Below are 17,119 nucleotides of genomic sequence, written 5' to 3'. Positions count from 1 at the left end.
TGGGTACCGAAAGCTTGTCAAGAGGTGTGACCGTTCAGCGCCACATGAGCGAAGCACGCCTAAAGCGTTCGCAGACGTAATCTTACGAGATGGAAATTCAGCAACGCAGCGCGCCGTGCAACGTCTCCGTGGGGGCATCGAAGGTCAGATAAAGCTACGCTGCCCTCTGTCTGGGCATCACTCGAAGATCCCCATGGCCTCCTCGAACCATGCCTCCCTCCAGCGCTTCGGGTTCAGGCCCAAGGCTTCGGTCTGACCTGGTCGCGCAGGAGCATCGCAGACTCGGTTCAGGAGAAAGGGAGAAGGCAGAGGCGACACCTCTCCCCGGCTTGCAGAGTACAAGTCGAATAGCACTCAAAAATATCGACTCGCCGTGGTTTCTGATACCCCAGGGGACCGGCGTCTTGGCTATCGTACTCTGGCAGCTGCCTTACCAGTTTCGGGGACTACATACCATCAGTATCGTTTTCTGGGGCATGACAATAATTCAATTCTTTACAATTCTGTTTTTGTATGTCCTGCGAGCAGTGGCGTATCCGTCATGCTTCCTCTCACTGCTCTCAACTAGCAATACCGAGGTAGCATGCCTTGCCAGTATAGTGGTCACTTTCACAGCCATTGTGCAGATGCTGGCTCTCTTACTTGGGGAACATGGCTGGGAGTTTGCCGTGTATGCCCTATGGTGGGTTTGTGCTGTCTTATCTCTGCTCATGGTCATCGGTGTTCCGTATGTGTTCGCGAATATCAGACCCCCAAGCATTGCTCGCCTTCTCCCGAATGTCCAGCTTCCTCTCGTCACAGCAATGACTACTGCCACAGCTGGCAGTGCTTTATGTCAAGCAACGCCGCTAAGCCCCAAACTTCAGGTTCCGCTCATCTTGGTTTCGTATCTGTTGATTGGGCTGGCAGTACCTCTAGCTTCCATACTCGATACACTGTTCCTCGGGCGCCTATACAACGAAACCAAGGACGACAAGGCGAACCGTGGAAAATCTGAGGCACTCAACCTGGCTTATCAATCCCTTGTCTTGGTCGGTCCCTGGGGGCAGTGTAGCTCAGCTCTCCAGGGGCTCGGTCAGGCTGTACTCAGCGGCAGCTTCAGTCATTACAATACTGGCATCATCTTGACCAGTCAGGCGGCACCGGCAATTGGCTACCTCAGCCTCTTTGGGGGCATTATCTTCTGGGGCCACGCAACGTTCTGGTGGGCTTTCACAATCATCAGTGTCGCTCAGGCTGCCTTTGGGTATGGGAGGGCACAGCACAAAGCCGGCTTTGATCTGGCTGCATGGTCGATGGTCTTCCCCTGGGTACGTCAGAAGCCAACCATATTCAATGTATTTATGCTGACTGCCGACAGGGCGTGTATACATCCGCTGCGGAAGACTTAGGTCGGAATCTTGATTCGTCGGCATTCAGGGTCTGGGCTACGGTTCTCGCGGTACTCATGGTAGTGATCTGGATACTGAATACTGCGTATACCATCAAGGGATGTGTCGCAGGCACCCTCTTGGGACTCGAAAACGGGTGGAGAAGACCACAGCAGGACGAAATTTCTTGATTGAATCGCGTTATCGCCTGTCTATCTCTCTTACATCGAAATCTGATGAGATTGCTCTTGCCCAGCGTCGTCAACCATACACTACACGACGCTCGCGGGCGTCGTCATGTCAGGCGCTGAGCATTCTTTCAAAGTGTAGCTCTCGGTTGCAGAGTCCTTGCAAACCGGTGCCATGGCAACATCAGCCCTGGCCGCGATGTTTGATCTGCATAGTCAGTACAGGTCTAGCATACTCCCACGACCCCCTCCCCAGCGAAGTCAGAGGTCACCTACCGCTTGTCAGCAGCGTCATTACTGCAGATCCACGTCTGGTTCACAGCCATTTTCCATGCATCCCAATGGAACTGTGCAGTGGTCTTGACCATGTACTTTGACCCATTTTCGTCAACCAGCGATCGATCGCCGCAAGGAAACCACTTCGTCCCAGCGTCAGTCCACTGGCCCATGAAGATCCCATTACTAAAGCTACAGGCTGTCTTGATACCGTTGGCGTTATTGGTCACGTCGAAGGCCATTGTGATGGTGTCTGGGGATTGGTCTATAAAGCCAGGCTTGTTGGTGTACTTCATATATGCCACATTGTTGATCGCAAACGCACATGAGGACGTCGCGGCAGCGCATTTGGGGATCGTTTGGGTGCTGTCCAGGACATCTCGAACGATAATTTTACTGCCTCCGAGGGGGGCAGTAGGAACTGCGACTGCAGTAGCAATCACGAATAGAAGGACTCGGGCGAGCGCCATGTTTTTGAGCATTGCTTCAGGCTTAGCATTCCAAATAGTAGAAACCAGTTCATATGGAGAAACATTAGAGTCCGCATTGTGCTCTTAACTTGTCTGATCTAGATGGCCCTGCATTTGGAAACGGATATTCTGCTCCCTGCTATAAGTAAGGATCTTTCCTCATTGATAAGCTCGGAAGATGAAAAATGTCTCCATGTGTCACCAACTGCACCAAGTGGCGACTTTTACCCGGTTCACGGTTGCACGTCGTGATTTACCCAGATGAATCGGATACCACTTTTGCAGGGCACAGCACTTAAAGATTGCAACGCGACTACACGTGACTCCTGCGACGATGTCAGATCACACCATTGAAGACCATATTCTCAAGAGGAACGTTGTAGTGTGGTAAACGTCTGCATTCATACCGGGCGAGCTGGGATAGGGAGTCTGACTTGGGAGACAAACAATCACATGGTCATAGCAAAGTCAGGACTGAGCGAGGGTCCTAACATCAACCTCTCGTGGTGCAAAGTTGGGCGACTTCGTTACCGGTTGCGTAGCCTACTTGTCCTAGCTTGCGTTAATGTATTGCGATAACCTTGGTGAGAGTCTTCGAACCACATCTTCCACTTGATTATGTATGAACCAACGTGGATCATGAAAGTGAGCCTGGCTTGTTGAATTCCGATAACACCTGCACTAGCCGGGAGGTCGGTGGGTGGGGCCAACCTGCTACATCCGTCAAATCTGGGGCGCTGGTTAAGGTACCTGACCTACAGAATAGATAAATAATCTAGCTTACCTGGAGGTAGCTACGTCTTAATGCTAATCTGGGGGTTAGCACCGAACGCACACGCGTCTGTCTGCCGTTGGGTCTGTCTGGTCATTCCAAGTTTAGGACGGGTGCAATGGAATGCGGGGACGCACAGCAATCGCTCAATGTACGAGGACCCTGGCGACTGATCAATCTGCAAGGACCACACCACTTTCTTCAACTACAAAGAGAGAAATTGACGACTCGCATCTTGGAGGTTGCGTGTTCATGGTAACACGATCATCGATGGCCAGAGGTGGATCGAAAGCAGCCAATGCGCCAGTGCCGCCGTGGGCTACCAGCAGTACGCACAGTGGGCAATGTGTTGGGCGGGTTCACGTCGTCCCTAGGTGACACGGAACATGCAGTACTGTACCAACGTGGTGGTTATCAGTGCACCTCATCAAGCGAGCCCCTGTCAAAGTCCACGGGTGTTGGTGCCGGGACATCGATGGCAGAACGGCTCGCTTGCAGTAGGCTCGTGCACTGCTGTCGCGTTGATAACGACAGTGAGAACTCTATTTTGTCGTGATTGGGTTCGCGACGGGCGTTGATTGGAAGCACCCCGTCAACCCCTGTTCGGCCCCTGTCTGGAAAGGTGTTAGTGATTCCCGCAGCAGCCAAGAAACCACAAGACCTTGGGATCGTGCTATCATTTCCGCACCAAAATACCAAGCACGCACCAAGGAGAATAAAAAACCCCATGCCTTCAATGGCAGCATTTGATTTTCAACGGCTGGAGCAGCCTCACTTCTGGGCATGGTGCTTAGCCCACTGGGCTTACAGAAGCTTAACTGGACCTCAGTCAACACGGTCAAATGTCGCGATATCTTGTTCGCATAAGAGAAAAAAAGTCGCTTCTCTTCTGGCTCCTCAACCCCCAGCGCCTCCCCACCGGGATCCTGCGTGGCGTGCCACACTTCATCCTAGAGGACTCAAGGAAAGCCTGGGGTACCAACTCGTGTGCTCTCATGTCCATTAGGTACGCGACCGCATACCTGCTTAGCCCATCACGAGCGCACCAGCGCAATCCTCTGGCGCCTCCTTCCTCGGTATTTAGAAGCTTCTGATAGGTGCAAGTTGGCACTTCAAGGGCCACCGCTGGCTCAAAGAGAGGCTCTCCTCGGTGCTCTCACCCATTCGCCAGTACGGCTTTGCCACTACTCTCCCTTGGCTCTCCTTCGTCCCGCTTATCGTTGTCTAATCTCGCTCCTTTTACAACGTTGCATGCTTGGGACCATTCAGACCCAAGTAGTCTTAGTGTTTTCTCTGATTAGTAGTTTTCGCTTTCGTAGATGAGCGCACAACTGCGCCAACACAGCTGCGAATACCGAGTGTTTGCACAGTCCCTATACCTAGCTCGCTTCACGAATCAGCTCGTGCGCCACCTGCGCGAACTCTCTGGCAAGACCTCACCTTGATTGAGGTAAAGGCGGATAGATAAAATCAATCCGTTTCTGGTACAATGTCCGTACTATGTATATGCGCCGACCGCCATCCGTGCGTCCGTCAACGGATTCTCCCTCGGTCTGAGATTAGCGGCCGATGAATTTGGCGTAGATCATTGGGCGTTCGCATCCCCGCGTGCTAACTTGAGCTGGCTTCTAGCCCTCCTTCTAGAAGCAAATGCGACCACCACCCAGTATTCCCGTCGTTTTCCTCGCCTTTGCGCATCCAGCCAAGAGAGCGTGGGCTGTTTCCTGGCCATGCGACTTGATCCCTCGGGCGGAAGCGTGCCGAAAGGACCAGCCCCAAGACATTTTTTACCTTGTCTAAGCAGACATCACAGAGGTGATCATGAACTTGCCCAGCCTTGTCCGTCAGCCTTGGCAGTCCACTGTGGTGCACAGCTCCCTAAAAAGGACTACTCGCTATCGCCTTATCTCGCGCCATTCATTGTGCCAAGGTCTTGGGTCAATTGACGACCATGGGGGTAACGGCCGATGATACCTAATGCAGCATCCTTGCCGGCATCAACCCGTCGAGTGGGAGAGCTTTGTATGGCTCCTCTCGGCGGAAATTATCTTCGCGGGACTCGCCATTGGCCGTATCTGCAATTTGTGTCTGGGGTCGAGCGAAGTCTTGGCCGGCTGGAGACGAGGGTTGATGCAGCCGAGACTTATACCATAGTACGCAGCCATGGGTCCACTGGTCGAGAGCTCCCTGTCCAGAACGGCCCAGTAGAATATTCAGGGTCGCGGTCGCCGCGATGTGTGTTCCCATCCCGTAAGTTCCCAGCGCCACGGGACTGGGCGCTGGAGTTAGTCTCGAAGTTGCCCGCTTCTGGAAGCTCGAATGTATTTTCGACAGTTTTGTCGACACCCCCGGTGCCTTAGGGCAATCCATGAATGTAACATTGATCCTTCTGCTTGGCACCGTAGAGAATACATAACTAGAACGTTGGGACCGTCCCCAGAGAGTTGTGTCCTCGTTCCTCTCTCGCAGGCCGTCTCCTCCACCTCTCCGGTTACTTGAACCTCAAACGATCGTCAAGATGGGTAAGAATATTTCTCTTCCTTTTCAGCACATGTCGATACCTACTCTGGTCCCCCTATATGCGATTCAATGATAGACTGATTCCTTATCATAGCTGACGCTGGTACTACCATCGCCACTATCCCTGCGTCCGTGGGTGCAATTGGTGAAAAGAGTCGCGCGTCTTACGATGCAACTGCCCAGGCGGCCATTGAGGCCGAAGTCAAGAACATCTCAAGCGCAGACAAGACTGAGCACGATACCTTCCATGGCTTGGTCATTCCCACCGAGGAGGAGAAGTCGACCTTGAGGCGTGTGGCCGGAAAGATGCCTGCCAGTTGCTACTATCTCTGTGCTGTGGAGTTTGCCGAGCGTGCTTCCTACTATGGCTGCAACCAGGTGTACAAGAACTTCATCCGTGCTCCTCTACCGCCTGGCAGTACCACGGGAGCCTCTGGTTATTCCGAGTACACCGCTGGTGCTCTAGGCAGAGGTTCTGTCACTGCCACCGCCATGACGGAGGCCTTCAAGTTCCTCGCATATGCCCTTCCTGTCTACTTCGGTTGGCTCGCCGATACCAAGTACGGTCGGTTCAAGATGATCTGCTGGGGTGTGGCCATTTGTGGTGTTGCACACGTAATCATGATCATCTCGGCTCTCCCGCCCGTGTTGGTCTCCGGACACGCTATCGGCCCGTTCGCGTTGTCTCTGTACATGCTGTCCATCGGTGCTGCTCAGTTCAAGCCGAACATCTCTCCAACTGTCATGGACCAGTCCCCCCACAAGATAGCCCACGTCATTACCGACAAGAACGGCGAGAAGGTCATTGTGGATCCCGAGGAGTCCATCAACAGTGTCATGCTCTGGTTCTATCTGCTGATCAACGTTGGTGCCTGTACTGGTATTGCAACAACTTACCTGGCCAAGCTGGTCGGTTACTGGGCAGCCTACTTGATCCCAACAATTCTATATCTCATGCTGCCCCCTCTCTTGTGGTACCTCAACCCTCGCTTGGTCAAGCAGCCCCCTGGCGGATCCGATTTGGGCAACGTCTTCAAGGTTTTGGGCGACATCTTCGCCAACGGAGGTCTCAAGCGCATTGGACGAAAGGGATTCTGGGAACTCGGCAAGCCAAGCGTCCTGACTGCCGCTGGCAGCACCAAGACTTTCGCATACGATGATGAGTTTGTTGAAGATGTCAGGCGCACTTTCCAGGCTTGTGGTATCTTCCTCTTCCAGCCTATCTTCCAAATCAACGATGGTGGTCTGGGTGCTGCTGGTAACGCCTTGACGGCGGGTATGGACACCAACGGCGTCCCGAACGACCTTCTGGACAACCTTAATTCCGTCTCTATTGTCCTAGGTAAGTTTTCAACCATTTTAGATGAGAAGTCTGTCCAAGCATGATATGCTGACTCCCTAATCTAGCGGTGCCCATTATGAACCACCTCGTTTATCCTCTCCTGCGCAGATATGGTATTCAGTGGGGCGCCATCTCCCGCATGACCTTTGGATTTGCTCTCTGCACAATCGGTTCAATTGGATATTCTATCCTGCAGTATAATGTGTATCAAACATCGCCCTGTGGTTACAACGCCACAACATGCGCTGAGATTGTCCCGGAGGGTGAGACTGCAGTTTCGACCGTCTCATACGCACTCTACTCAATTCCCGTCATCCTGACGGCTCTGTCGGAGATCTTCATCAACGTCACTGCCTACGGTATTGCCTACTCGCGTTCCCCCAAGAACATGAAGGGTCTCGTCGCCTCGATCAACCTGTTCATGACAGCCATCTCGGCCGCAATTGGTTTGGCCACTTCAGCCGCTGTCGCTGACCCTTACCTTATTTGGGTGTTTGCTGGCCCCACCATTGCAGGCGCTGTCTTGACTGTTCTTTTCTGGTTCACCTTCCGCAACATGGACAAGGATGAGTTCGTCATCAACACAGGCTTTGGTGATATGAAGCGCGACTCCGACGTGGAGAGTGACGCAGAGCGTACCAACACCGGCGTCCTCCCTGATGAGAAGGCCGCCGTCAAGGCATAAATTCGTACCGGCATAGGTGTTGGCTTAGTGGAGTTTATGGCTCAGGATGATACCCGTTGTAGTGAATTGTAATGGTCACCTGTCATGCATTTCAGTGAGGCATCCGTAAGCGGGCGCAAGACGGCATTACTATATGCAGCTTTATATAAAACAAATCCAAGACTTCAAGCTTGTGAAATAACGCTATGCGAAAAAAGAAATCAGCTGCTCCGACGCTGAGTTTATAGTTGTGGTCGTATATTTTCGTCTGCGAGTTACTTTGGCCCATGCGGCATGACTGTTCAGGACATGAGGTCGCACAACGTGAAACGTAAGCAAGAAAAGAAATTGTAGTGACTGACAAGTTTTCAGCCAACGAGATCTGTGTGATGGTTATAGAGCTGCAAAATCAGAATGCTGACGTGATCAGGACGACTGCATCCTGATTGGCAGGCACTCAGCCTACACTTTACAACGAGATTACACTTCATATATATAACCCGTGGTGCGGTATTTAGTCTCCTCAAGGTTATTATTAGCACCATCACCATACATATCCTTAATGAACTGCACATAAGTCTCAAACCTGATGCTCGGCAGATGTAACTTGCTCTTTATGCTTACCGTCTACCGAGGTGGTGAGCGCTTGCGTGAGACCCCTCCTCAGACACGAGGTTCAATTAAGCATAGACTTCAGCTTCACAGCCATCGTGACGCACATTTCTCAACGTTGGTGCCAGCCTCCGCTCAGTGGAGCCAATGGCGGCGAGTGGCGTCCGCGATCCGGCAATCCATTAGCCCTTGTGCGGGCTAGTCAGTTCAGCTGGATCAGTACAGGACTTCGTATTCCTGGAAAGAGTGATCGTCGTTAGGTAAGCTAGACGCCAGCCATGGCAACACATAGTCAGACTGAACAGAACAATGTTGGAGGGACCAGCGGTTCGTGTGGTGCCTGACGTCGTCCGCCCTTGATAAATTGGCGTATAAAAGGCGATGCCTGGCCTGCGAAAAAAAAAATCGAGAAATCCGCATTCACCACAATAACTCACTTCGGGCAAATAGTCGAAGAAATAACACAAACATGAAGTTCACTTTGTTCGCTGCTCTGAGCCTTGGTGTCACTGCCAATTCCAATGCCACACCACTGGATGCTCGCGATGGCGTCCAGACGGTTCACCTGACCTTTCATGGCGGGCCAGCTTCATATTCCCTAACCATACCTGCGGACGGCAAGATACACCAGACAAGTACGTGCAATCTTGAGTTCCGGGTTGCCTCCATTGCAATAGAGTAGCATTCGATGCGCAAACCCTGTAATACTGACCCGATGCTTGGATAGACAACGGCATTTCCGTCAACATCATCGACGCCCCTGACTACAATGCTATATCCCAGTGCACATTCTACACGGCTGGCCAGAAGACATTGGTCAGCGGCATCACCGATAAAGGACTTCAGCAGGTCATCGTCGGGCCACCTCAACCTATCACTGCCGTAAGCTGCCAAGGCATGTGTGTTGGCATCTACGGAGATTGCTACGACCATAATGGTCAGTTTGTTGGGCCGTGCTGTAATGGCTTCTGTGCGGCTGACAAGTGTCGTCCATGGGTCACTACTTTCTAGTAATTTGGCACGTCCCTAGGGCGGGATTGGAAGCTCGGAAGCTCGGGTTTGGGATAAGGCGATGATTGAAAAGAATCAATCTGGATTAGTCTGGCTGGTAGAGAAGTCAAATTTATTGGGGTTGCTATCTCAGACCTTGACCGCCATTCTGTCTTTTCCGGTGATTTGCTTTCCTCCTTGGATTGATCAAATCCCACAGCCGAATCTGAACATCAGCGATGGCCTATGTACCAGGTTGGTGTGTGTTGGGGATGGAGTCAGTGGCCAAGAGCCAGAACTTGACGAGCACGTAGTTATTTCCGCCATCCGTGCAATGCCGATCACCACGTCCTTCAACCTTGCCATCCTTTGCGTGATTGGTGACAGCATCGTCGACAACGTCGCCGACGTCCTTGTTTCCGAGGTAGTATCCGTTCGCGCTGGGGTTACCGGGCGAGTTAGTAACGAAAGCGCAACCATCCGTCCAGACTAGCGGGGTCCAGGTCTGAATCTGTTGCATGCCATCATTAACGTAGAATCGCCCTTTATTGGCTCGAAGCCAGTCGCGGACACGAGCGCACTCGTCAGCACTTGGAGAGTTCTTGTCGTGACGGTCGAAATAGAGGTAGTCGTCCTGGCATAGATGCTCATCGTTGTTGGTGTAGCCCCAATTAGCAGCCACCAGGTCCCTTTCCCTGTGGGGAGTGAAAGAGCCAGCATTCATGAACACGGCAGTGGGAACACCATCAGATCCAGTGAAGTCGAGACAGCTAACGCCCTCCACCTGTGCAACGTCTTTGCATGTTGGGTGCTGGGTTTGAGGAAGGGCGGCACCAAGGCCCAGAGCGATGGCGATGGCAAAGATGACGGTGAGGGTCATTTTCACTGTTTGGCAGGAAAATCTGTGTTGTTCCAGGCAGACCAGGATGCACTGCCTACAGCTTAATGCGTGTTCGAATATCAATTTGAGGTGCAGGCGAGATGTTTTCGACGAGGCCGTAGGTGTTGCAATAGAGTGGGAGGCTTCGAACATTCAGGCGTTTTAAGTAGTTGCTACGAGGTATCAAGTACGATCTTTACTGGCAGAAGCTCCTTCCCCGAAATTCTTTGTTGATATTGAACCTCTGTAGATGTGTGGGCTTGATCACGCCTTCCGCATCTATGGACGTCAATTAACTCTCAGGTGACACAAGTGAATACATGCACGTCAATCCACTAATGACATTGCTCCTTTTTCACAAGGTAGAGATATTGGACATGGTATCACTTAGAAATTGCATCATCTTCGGGGTTTCTGATACTCCAGCAGTGAGGTATATACTCTTCAATTTGGGTGGCTCGGTTATCCGAGTCGCCAGATAATTCAATGACCGGACAGCACGAGAAACGCGCCAAGCGAGTTTGCAATCTGGTGAACGCAACCAATAAATTAAAACAAGAGAATCGTCCCAGGCTCGTTTTTCTCTACAAGACCAGCAATGCCGGATCATTACTGCATGCTCATTTTCTGGCCAGGAAGCTCTTTGAGCCCTTTTGAATGAATTGTCAGTCAGGTTTCCTTGCTACTTTATAAAGGAATGTGGATCTTACAGCCTTGGGTCTCCTCAGTTACTGTGTTCTTGATGCTGCATTTGTTCTGCTGAGCTGCCGTCTGCGACTTGAGAGGGCGCCCGTTCCCGCAGGCCTGGAACATGCAGGATGAGTCCATGGCTTTCTGCAACGAATCGCCCTTCCAACCGAAGATGTAGTCGCCATGGGTCCCGTATCCCTTTCTGTCATCGTAGCTCCAAACGAAAGGTTGCGAGCCATCCTTTGGCCACATATTGGCGAACATTGTCGTGTTCCAGAGGGTTTCATAAGCGAGCTGGGGCATTTTCACGGGGTGGGATGCTGGGCAAGGACCAGCGGGTGTAAATGCTTCTTTGACTGTATTGTACATGTGCGATTGGTGGTCTGGACTGTCGAGGTTCTTGCCGTCCCAGCAACTAGCCAAAGTCAGAACAGCGTATGATTCTTCTTCATGTGGCCACTCACGATGGGAAATGGTGGACAGTCATGATCCCACCAGGACACTTCTTCGTTGGAAAGTCGGGAAGTTCAGGGAATCTGGTCAGTGCATTGTCAAGGCAGACATAGCGAAGACCATGGTGGCCCTTGGCTGCGTCTAATGTACTGGTGGTTGGACTGCCCACAGTCATACGGAAACCCTGGACACGATCAGTTATGTGGTCATATCATAGTTTCTTTGCCTTGGTTGCAACCTACTGGCTTGAAGGCGGTGATCTTTTCATTCCCGTTTGAGTTGAAATCTTTCTGTGTGTAGTAGATTGTCATTCCTCCCTGGACAGCAGCCGTGTTATCGCCTATCTGGGCATTTGGATATATTGGGACACGATGATATGAGCCGTTCTCGTGTTTAAAGTACATGACCGCGGTCCAGTAGTTCGAGAAGTCCTCAGAAAAGGGACACGTCGTGCAGGTGGCTTGCTCAGCGATATCGCCTTGCATTGTCGCGTTGAAAGCATTTCCCCCTACAATCTGATGGACATGGCCAGAGGGCACGTTACCAGGTTCCACCACAGGGTCTAGACGCTGAATGCTCAATGTCGAACATCCAAATCGAAGTCCGGCCTGAGAAGGCGCAGCAAACGCCAGTGCAAAGAGTAAAGATTTCATCTCAGTGATTCAGACTCTGGAACAAACTGATAGCACAAGCCAACCGAATGCAACAGCAAAATTCAGGAAGCTGCTGCGAACGTCATGGTGGTTCGGGGTATATCGAATTAAATAGACTCCCGTTGTCGCTGAAACTTGAGATTACTTGGCCCTCCAACTTATTGCCAAGCAGTCAGATCCTCGGTGCACGCCTGTCATGTGGCAGTAGCCCGACAAACTGAGGCTAGAGCTTGAAATTCTGACATTATCCTAAATGCATAGCTTGCCAATCTAGGAAAAGGCCGAGCCTCAGAACATCACAATCCTTCGAGTGTCAATTGCCTACCATCGGCATATGTGGAAACCGGTCTGTGCTAATACTGCGACATCCCCAGTTGTTGTGTTGCCAAGATGCACCGAGGTAAGGTTGGTTAGGATGAATTTCAGTTGAAATAAGCTGCCCAAAGGTGCATGTATGTTCTGGTTTGATGTCACTGTTGACTATGACTTTGAAACTGCCGGCCGCAACATAAGGGATAATGTCATATGTTTAAATTGATCTTGCGCTCAGGTTGTTAATGGCCCTTGGTGGATTGGCTGAAAATTCGGGAACTCCAGCAAGCATATGCAGTTACTTTCAATAAAGCCGCGGGTATACCCTCCAAAAGCGTGCTTCTTCGCCAGAAGCTCGCGGCACTTAGGGACAACGTTGATAGGCATTTTCCAAAAGATCACCGCCGCATTGGGAATTTAAGCTAAAAAAAAACGATACACACATGGTTAAGCCACTTCCAAAAACCATGACCGTTTGGATAGGGCGACAATAAAATGAAACTTACCAGCAACATGAAGGGTTCAGATGACGACCCCACAACTTTACCTGCATAGTTGGTCCTGAACGGCTCTTGACATATGCTTTTCTCCAATGTATCCCTATTTCGGCTCTAAGCCGCGCAGGCTGCTGGAGCATTCTTCTAGGTATTACAAAAATTGGCCGTGGACCAAGGGCGCTCCCACCTTTTTACAGGCAGTTTCGCGCTCCATTTCAATTACGAACTTTACGGCAGGGCTTTTTTTTTATTCTTTGGGGAGGGGGGGGGGAGGGCGGCGTGTTTAGGGTAATTCATCTCAGTCATGCACTCTAGAGCTATGTCTTCCTTGATATTTTTTTCTATGGTGCTATTCAAGGCTCAGTAATGCTAGTCCATATGGGCCATCTATCGGGCGTCTATCTCCACTCAATAGCTTTGAAACATGACAGTGAGTTCATTATTAGAGCGATGTAGTCTCTTGGGCATGACAAGGCTTCATGGTTGTCTGAGAAGCAGCAGAGAAATTGCATGTGAAAGGAGAGATTGTAAAAATCTACCTAAGTCTTGGCTGACTATGAATTAAGCCGACGCCGACTATCCCTCGAAACCCACCCGTGGGTACCTTTGTAAAAGGTCGAAAACTAGAGCACGCACGAGCTACGCATGCAGATGCGAAATGACCCTACAACTCTTGCGGCGCAAGTCCATCAGTGTCTCATACAGCTCCATGGCTGACAATTCAAGCATGTTTCAAAAGAGTGGACAACCAGTGCTGTGAGTCCGGCCGCTCAGTATGAAACCCACAAATGACAGACACCGTGCTCAGTGACTGGTGGCCACTACACAAAGAATGACCAGCGCAACAAGGATACTCTCGATAGCAAAGGTCATGAAGAAGATTTTGATGTAAAGCTTGTACAAGCGACCCCAAGATCCCTTCATAGATTTGATAGCATTCAGGAATGAGAGCGCGCCATCCCTCTCGACATTGTTCATGCCAAAAGTCCGGTCAACTGACACAATTGTCTCTTCCTCGGCGGGGAGAAGTGAGGCTTCGATGCGGATCAAGGCAGCTTGGGCGGGGATATAGCATGTGGCAACAACTCCTAGGAAAATTGTATAGAAGAGTGCCAAATGGTATCCGGAGTCTACCCCTGTCACCTTGGGCACCTTATAACCCATGCCGAGGGGTTCATCGACCTCGATCCTGAGAAGCTGGAGAACGACACCGGGTAGTTCGACCGCAACCTGGTTTGCGAAGGCAAGAATCATAGTTGGAATGGCAGTCGCTTTCAAAGTCGACTTGAACTCCGGTGTACGGTACCAGGCTCGGTGCCTGCCTGGCGTGGTGATCGCCCAGTGAACCCACGAGACGTGAATGGGCACGGCGATCAGATCGGCAACGAGCGAAGCGACCGGCACAGGCATATAGGGGATTAAGCTGAGGACTATGACTATCAAGGCGGTGACTGAGTTGTAGTACATCATAATGTTGATTGCACGGAAAAGCGATCTGAATCCAGAGAGAGAATAGAGCACGCGGTGCAGTGCCCGAATGCCGGAAGTCAACTGTTGCTGATGTGATGCACTGGGTTCCTCGATGGACGAGCTCTTCTCCTTGCCGCTTTCGTCATTTTCGGCTTGCTTGAGGGGGACGTAGTCCGAGTGGCTTTCCACAACGGTTAAGACGGGAAAGAGAGCAGATAGAGTGTATGTAGTCTACCTCGATGAGCAAATTCACTTGACTGATGATGTACCTGAGCAACTCACGTAAAGAATGGCTGGCACTATGGATGCGATCGTCAAAGCACCAAGTATCATGAATAGAACTTGGCCAGTTCCATTCGCGTCTTCTTGGCCCCGTTTGATGATGCCTGAGGGCTCAAGACTCGCCCTCGCGATCAGGGCTGCAAGCTTGAGATGCTGCATATTGCACGTCAAAGGAAGTGTGCTACTCAAGAAGGGTTTTTGGGAGGTCCCTAAAACAGAGGAGAGAATATGGTCAAATAAGATATGGATGGCAAAGAAAGGAAAGAAAGACGAGCTGCTTTGGATTCGGATGGGCTGAAGTGCTATCGTTGGCTCAATCCTTTGGGGCTGAGCCAGGCAGAGTGGGGTCATGAGTGCCTGGGCGCACCACTGCGGCGCAGTAGTACAGGCCACCTGTGATTTTCCCTCAACACAGGGCAAACAAACTGATCGACAGGCAAGAGGAGGTTAATCGTTAGGTTTAATATCAGCTTCTGGCTGGGTCCCATAGCTTTGGTGTAAGTGTACATGGTCCAGCCAGGTGATATCAACCATGACTAGTACTTGAGAAGAGCCGCATTGAGATTCGCACGGGATGAACAGTTGTAAAGCAACTTGGATGGCTACGATAGGACCAAATCAGATCTCATCGGTTTCGAAGCCTGCCCTCGAGCGCGTGGCCGGATTTCGGCCCTGCTATACCACAACGAACCTACATTTGACGTAAAAGGAGCTGACTTTGAAGTTTCGGTCTAGAGGGTGTATCATGACGCGACTTGCTCCTTTTCAGCCATCCATGGAGCACTTTTGCGTGACTTACATTGGCCGTCAACACGAAGAGCGAGTTGGGTCCTGCTTGTATGACCACCTCCCGAGGCGTCCTAAATCTCACGACTTCTATGTTAGATGCAGGGTGTCAAATGCTAAGGTAGAAGTGTATCTTCCTAGACGCGTATTGGACAGTTATAATGAGTCCTGCGCACTGCAATAAGCGAGTTGAACCTTAGGTTTTCAACTGATGATTCTACCTGGCTCAACAAGGCCCTTCGGCTTTCACCCGAGCATATGTGTACTACATGATGCGCCTCGATGCCGAAAAGTCAAATAGTCCTTCATAGTACATATGGAGTGATCTTCGCAGTCTGTTTGCAAAAATCACCACAGTCGCAGCACAGAACTACAACGTTGTAAATGGTTCGTCATGGTCGCAAAAACAGCCGCAAGTGAGAACCGCCTTATCGAAAGTGTGTCTTGGTCAGGCAGCTCAGAGATCCGAAGCCCTATCGATAAAGGCGGGGTTATTCTTGTTTCTGCGGCAATGGTTGGCCAGCCCCCCCAGGTTTTGCTGACTAAAACTGGGCCGTCTCTTCGCGTGATTTTGGACACCGCCAGGCCACGTCAACTTGACCGAAACCTCAATATCAATACCACCCGCCAGCAAGCACACACTACGTGACAACAAAGTCCCAGCCAGCATGGATGAAAACATTGACGCCAGCTTGGATGGTCCCATGGATCCTTCGCTGGGCAACATGCAGATGCCCTCCGAGATGCCAGCTTACCAGCCGCGTCAACTCTCAGGCAGTCGACGTGCAGGCATCAGGTACAAGGCATACAGCACTGAGGACTTCGAGCGTGCTATCAAAGCAGTGAAGGAGGAAGGGATCTCTCTCAGAAAGGCATCCATGACGTATAACGTGCCCAAGACGACTCTCGCCGAGAAACTGGGAGACTCCTGCCCCAACCTTCCCCCGCTGCAGGCATCAAGGAAAAACAGGATTGCCACCCGCTATACCTGGACCGAAGCCGACATGGAGCAAGCTGTAGCTGCTGTGCACGCGGGCACCCATGCATCGGAAGCTGCAAGACAATTCGGTGTTCCGTACAGCAATCTAAACTCGAGAACACGCGGCCGCCCGCCGCGGGAGCTCAAGGCTGAGCTCGCGCGCCTGTCATTGAAACAGGAGAGCTTGATGGTGGACTGGGCACATGCGCAGTGCGAGCTGGGCTTTCCTCCGACGAAGGATCAGGTCTACGACCTGGCCCAAAAGGTCCTGGCGAAGAGCGGTACTGATCAGAAGCTGGGAAGACAGTGGGTTGGCCACTGGCTACGCAGACACCCGCACATTAAGGTACTCGAATGGGCTCCGAAACAGAAGGCAGACAAGAAGCTCCCACCCCCTTTCGTGGCGAGCACGTTTGCACCTCAAACCCTTGCGCAAGCCCCTGTCACCGAAGACTCGTTCATCCATGAGACAGGTCACCTGGGCGACGATACTCTTGGTCACAGTGTCGCCGGATCGAATGCGGACATGGTTGGTCTTGATCAAGGGATGGGCGAAGTTGCCAGTTTGATCATACAGACTTGATCTCAGTAGTCCCTGTCACTCGTAACAGATTGGCTTGACTACGATCGCTACAGCCTGCCTCGGCCTCGAGTGTTCTTCACCAGAATACACTCAACGTCAACCGCAGTAGATCTCGAGCGTTTGAAATGGGTCTGGACCGTGGACAGAGTTCGCGCGGCCATAATGCTGCTTCGCGCTAGCGTCTCTGCCTGATAAGTTCAAATCAGGGGTATGGCCTGTCGTCTTGACCGCCGCGCTGAGATCACGGGCAATTGCCTATCCCCCACAGAGGCCGCCCATAGCGCTTCCTGCCCTCCTATCGTGTCAAGGAGACATGATGCGAAGATATTG

The 17,119-nt window shown here is 51.5% G+C and overlaps 8 protein-coding genes across 8 annotated transcripts; 4 read left to right on the top strand and 4 right to left on the bottom strand.

Annotated features, from left to right (window-relative positions):
• Positions 1-209: 209 nt before the first annotated feature.
• On the top strand, positions 210-1,561 carry JN550_004652 (uncharacterized protein; the record flags this gene model as incomplete). The annotated part of the gene is made up of 3 exons (XM_049316191.1): positions 210-511; positions 569-1,310; positions 1,361-1,561. 3 exons carry the CDS (start codon positions 210-212, stop codon positions 1,559-1,561), a joined length of 1,245 nt encoding a protein of 414 aa, XP_049173273.1.
• Positions 1,562-1,642: 81 nt separating this feature from the next.
• JN550_004651 (uncharacterized protein) lies at positions 1,643-2,316 on the bottom strand (the record flags this gene model as incomplete). Its single annotated transcript, XM_049316190.1, has 2 exons — positions 1,643-1,766; positions 1,835-2,316. The coding sequence occupies 2 exons, from the start codon at positions 2,314-2,316 to the stop codon at positions 1,643-1,645; spliced, it is 606 nt and encodes a 201-aa protein (XP_049173272.1).
• Positions 2,317-5,594: 3,278 nt separating this feature from the next.
• On the top strand, positions 5,595-7,623 carry JN550_004650 (uncharacterized protein; the record flags this gene model as incomplete). Its single annotated transcript, XM_049316189.1, has 3 exons — positions 5,595-5,598; positions 5,691-6,938; positions 7,004-7,623. The coding sequence occupies 3 exons, from the start codon at positions 5,595-5,597 to the stop codon at positions 7,621-7,623; spliced, it is 1,872 nt and encodes a 623-aa protein (XP_049173271.1).
• Positions 7,624-8,683: 1,060 nt separating this feature from the next.
• On the top strand, positions 8,684-9,225 carry JN550_004649 (uncharacterized protein; the record flags this gene model as incomplete). The annotated part of the gene is made up of 2 exons (XM_049316188.1): positions 8,684-8,849; positions 8,942-9,225. 2 exons carry the CDS (start codon positions 8,684-8,686, stop codon positions 9,223-9,225), a joined length of 450 nt encoding a protein of 149 aa, XP_049173270.1.
• Positions 9,226-9,448: 223 nt separating this feature from the next.
• JN550_004648 (uncharacterized protein) lies at positions 9,449-10,084 on the bottom strand (the record flags this gene model as incomplete). Its single annotated transcript, XM_049316187.1, has 1 exon — positions 9,449-10,084. One exon carries the CDS (start codon positions 10,082-10,084, stop codon positions 9,449-9,451), a length of 636 nt encoding a protein of 211 aa, XP_049173269.1.
• Positions 10,085-10,693: 609 nt separating this feature from the next.
• On the bottom strand, positions 10,694-11,880 carry JN550_004647 (uncharacterized protein; the record flags this gene model as incomplete). The annotated part of the gene is made up of 4 exons (XM_049316185.1): positions 10,694-10,734; positions 10,795-11,189; positions 11,239-11,411; positions 11,470-11,880. The coding sequence occupies 4 exons, from the start codon at positions 11,878-11,880 to the stop codon at positions 10,694-10,696; spliced, it is 1,020 nt and encodes a 339-aa protein (XP_049173268.1).
• Positions 11,881-13,493: 1,613 nt separating this feature from the next.
• JN550_004646 (uncharacterized protein) lies at positions 13,494-14,600 on the bottom strand (the record flags this gene model as incomplete). The annotated part of the gene is made up of 2 exons (XM_049316184.1): positions 13,494-14,390; positions 14,442-14,600. 2 exons carry the CDS (start codon positions 14,598-14,600, stop codon positions 13,494-13,496), a joined length of 1,056 nt encoding a protein of 351 aa, XP_049173267.1.
• Positions 14,601-15,895: 1,295 nt separating this feature from the next.
• On the top strand, positions 15,896-16,789 carry JN550_004645 (uncharacterized protein; the record flags this gene model as incomplete). The annotated part of the gene is made up of 1 exon (XM_049316183.1): positions 15,896-16,789. One exon carries the CDS (start codon positions 15,896-15,898, stop codon positions 16,787-16,789), a length of 894 nt encoding a protein of 297 aa, XP_049173266.1.
• Between the last annotated feature and the right edge of the window lie 330 nt (positions 16,790-17,119).

This window comes from Neoarthrinium moseri (assembly GCF_022829205.1).
Source record: "Neoarthrinium moseri strain CBS 164.80 chromosome Unknown scaffold13_Wmoseri_CBS_16480, whole genome shotgun sequence".
Classification (NCBI taxonomy): Eukaryota; Fungi; Ascomycota; class Sordariomycetes; order Amphisphaeriales; family Apiosporaceae; genus Neoarthrinium; species Neoarthrinium moseri.
This window is presented reverse-complemented; position numbering and strand designations above follow the sequence as displayed.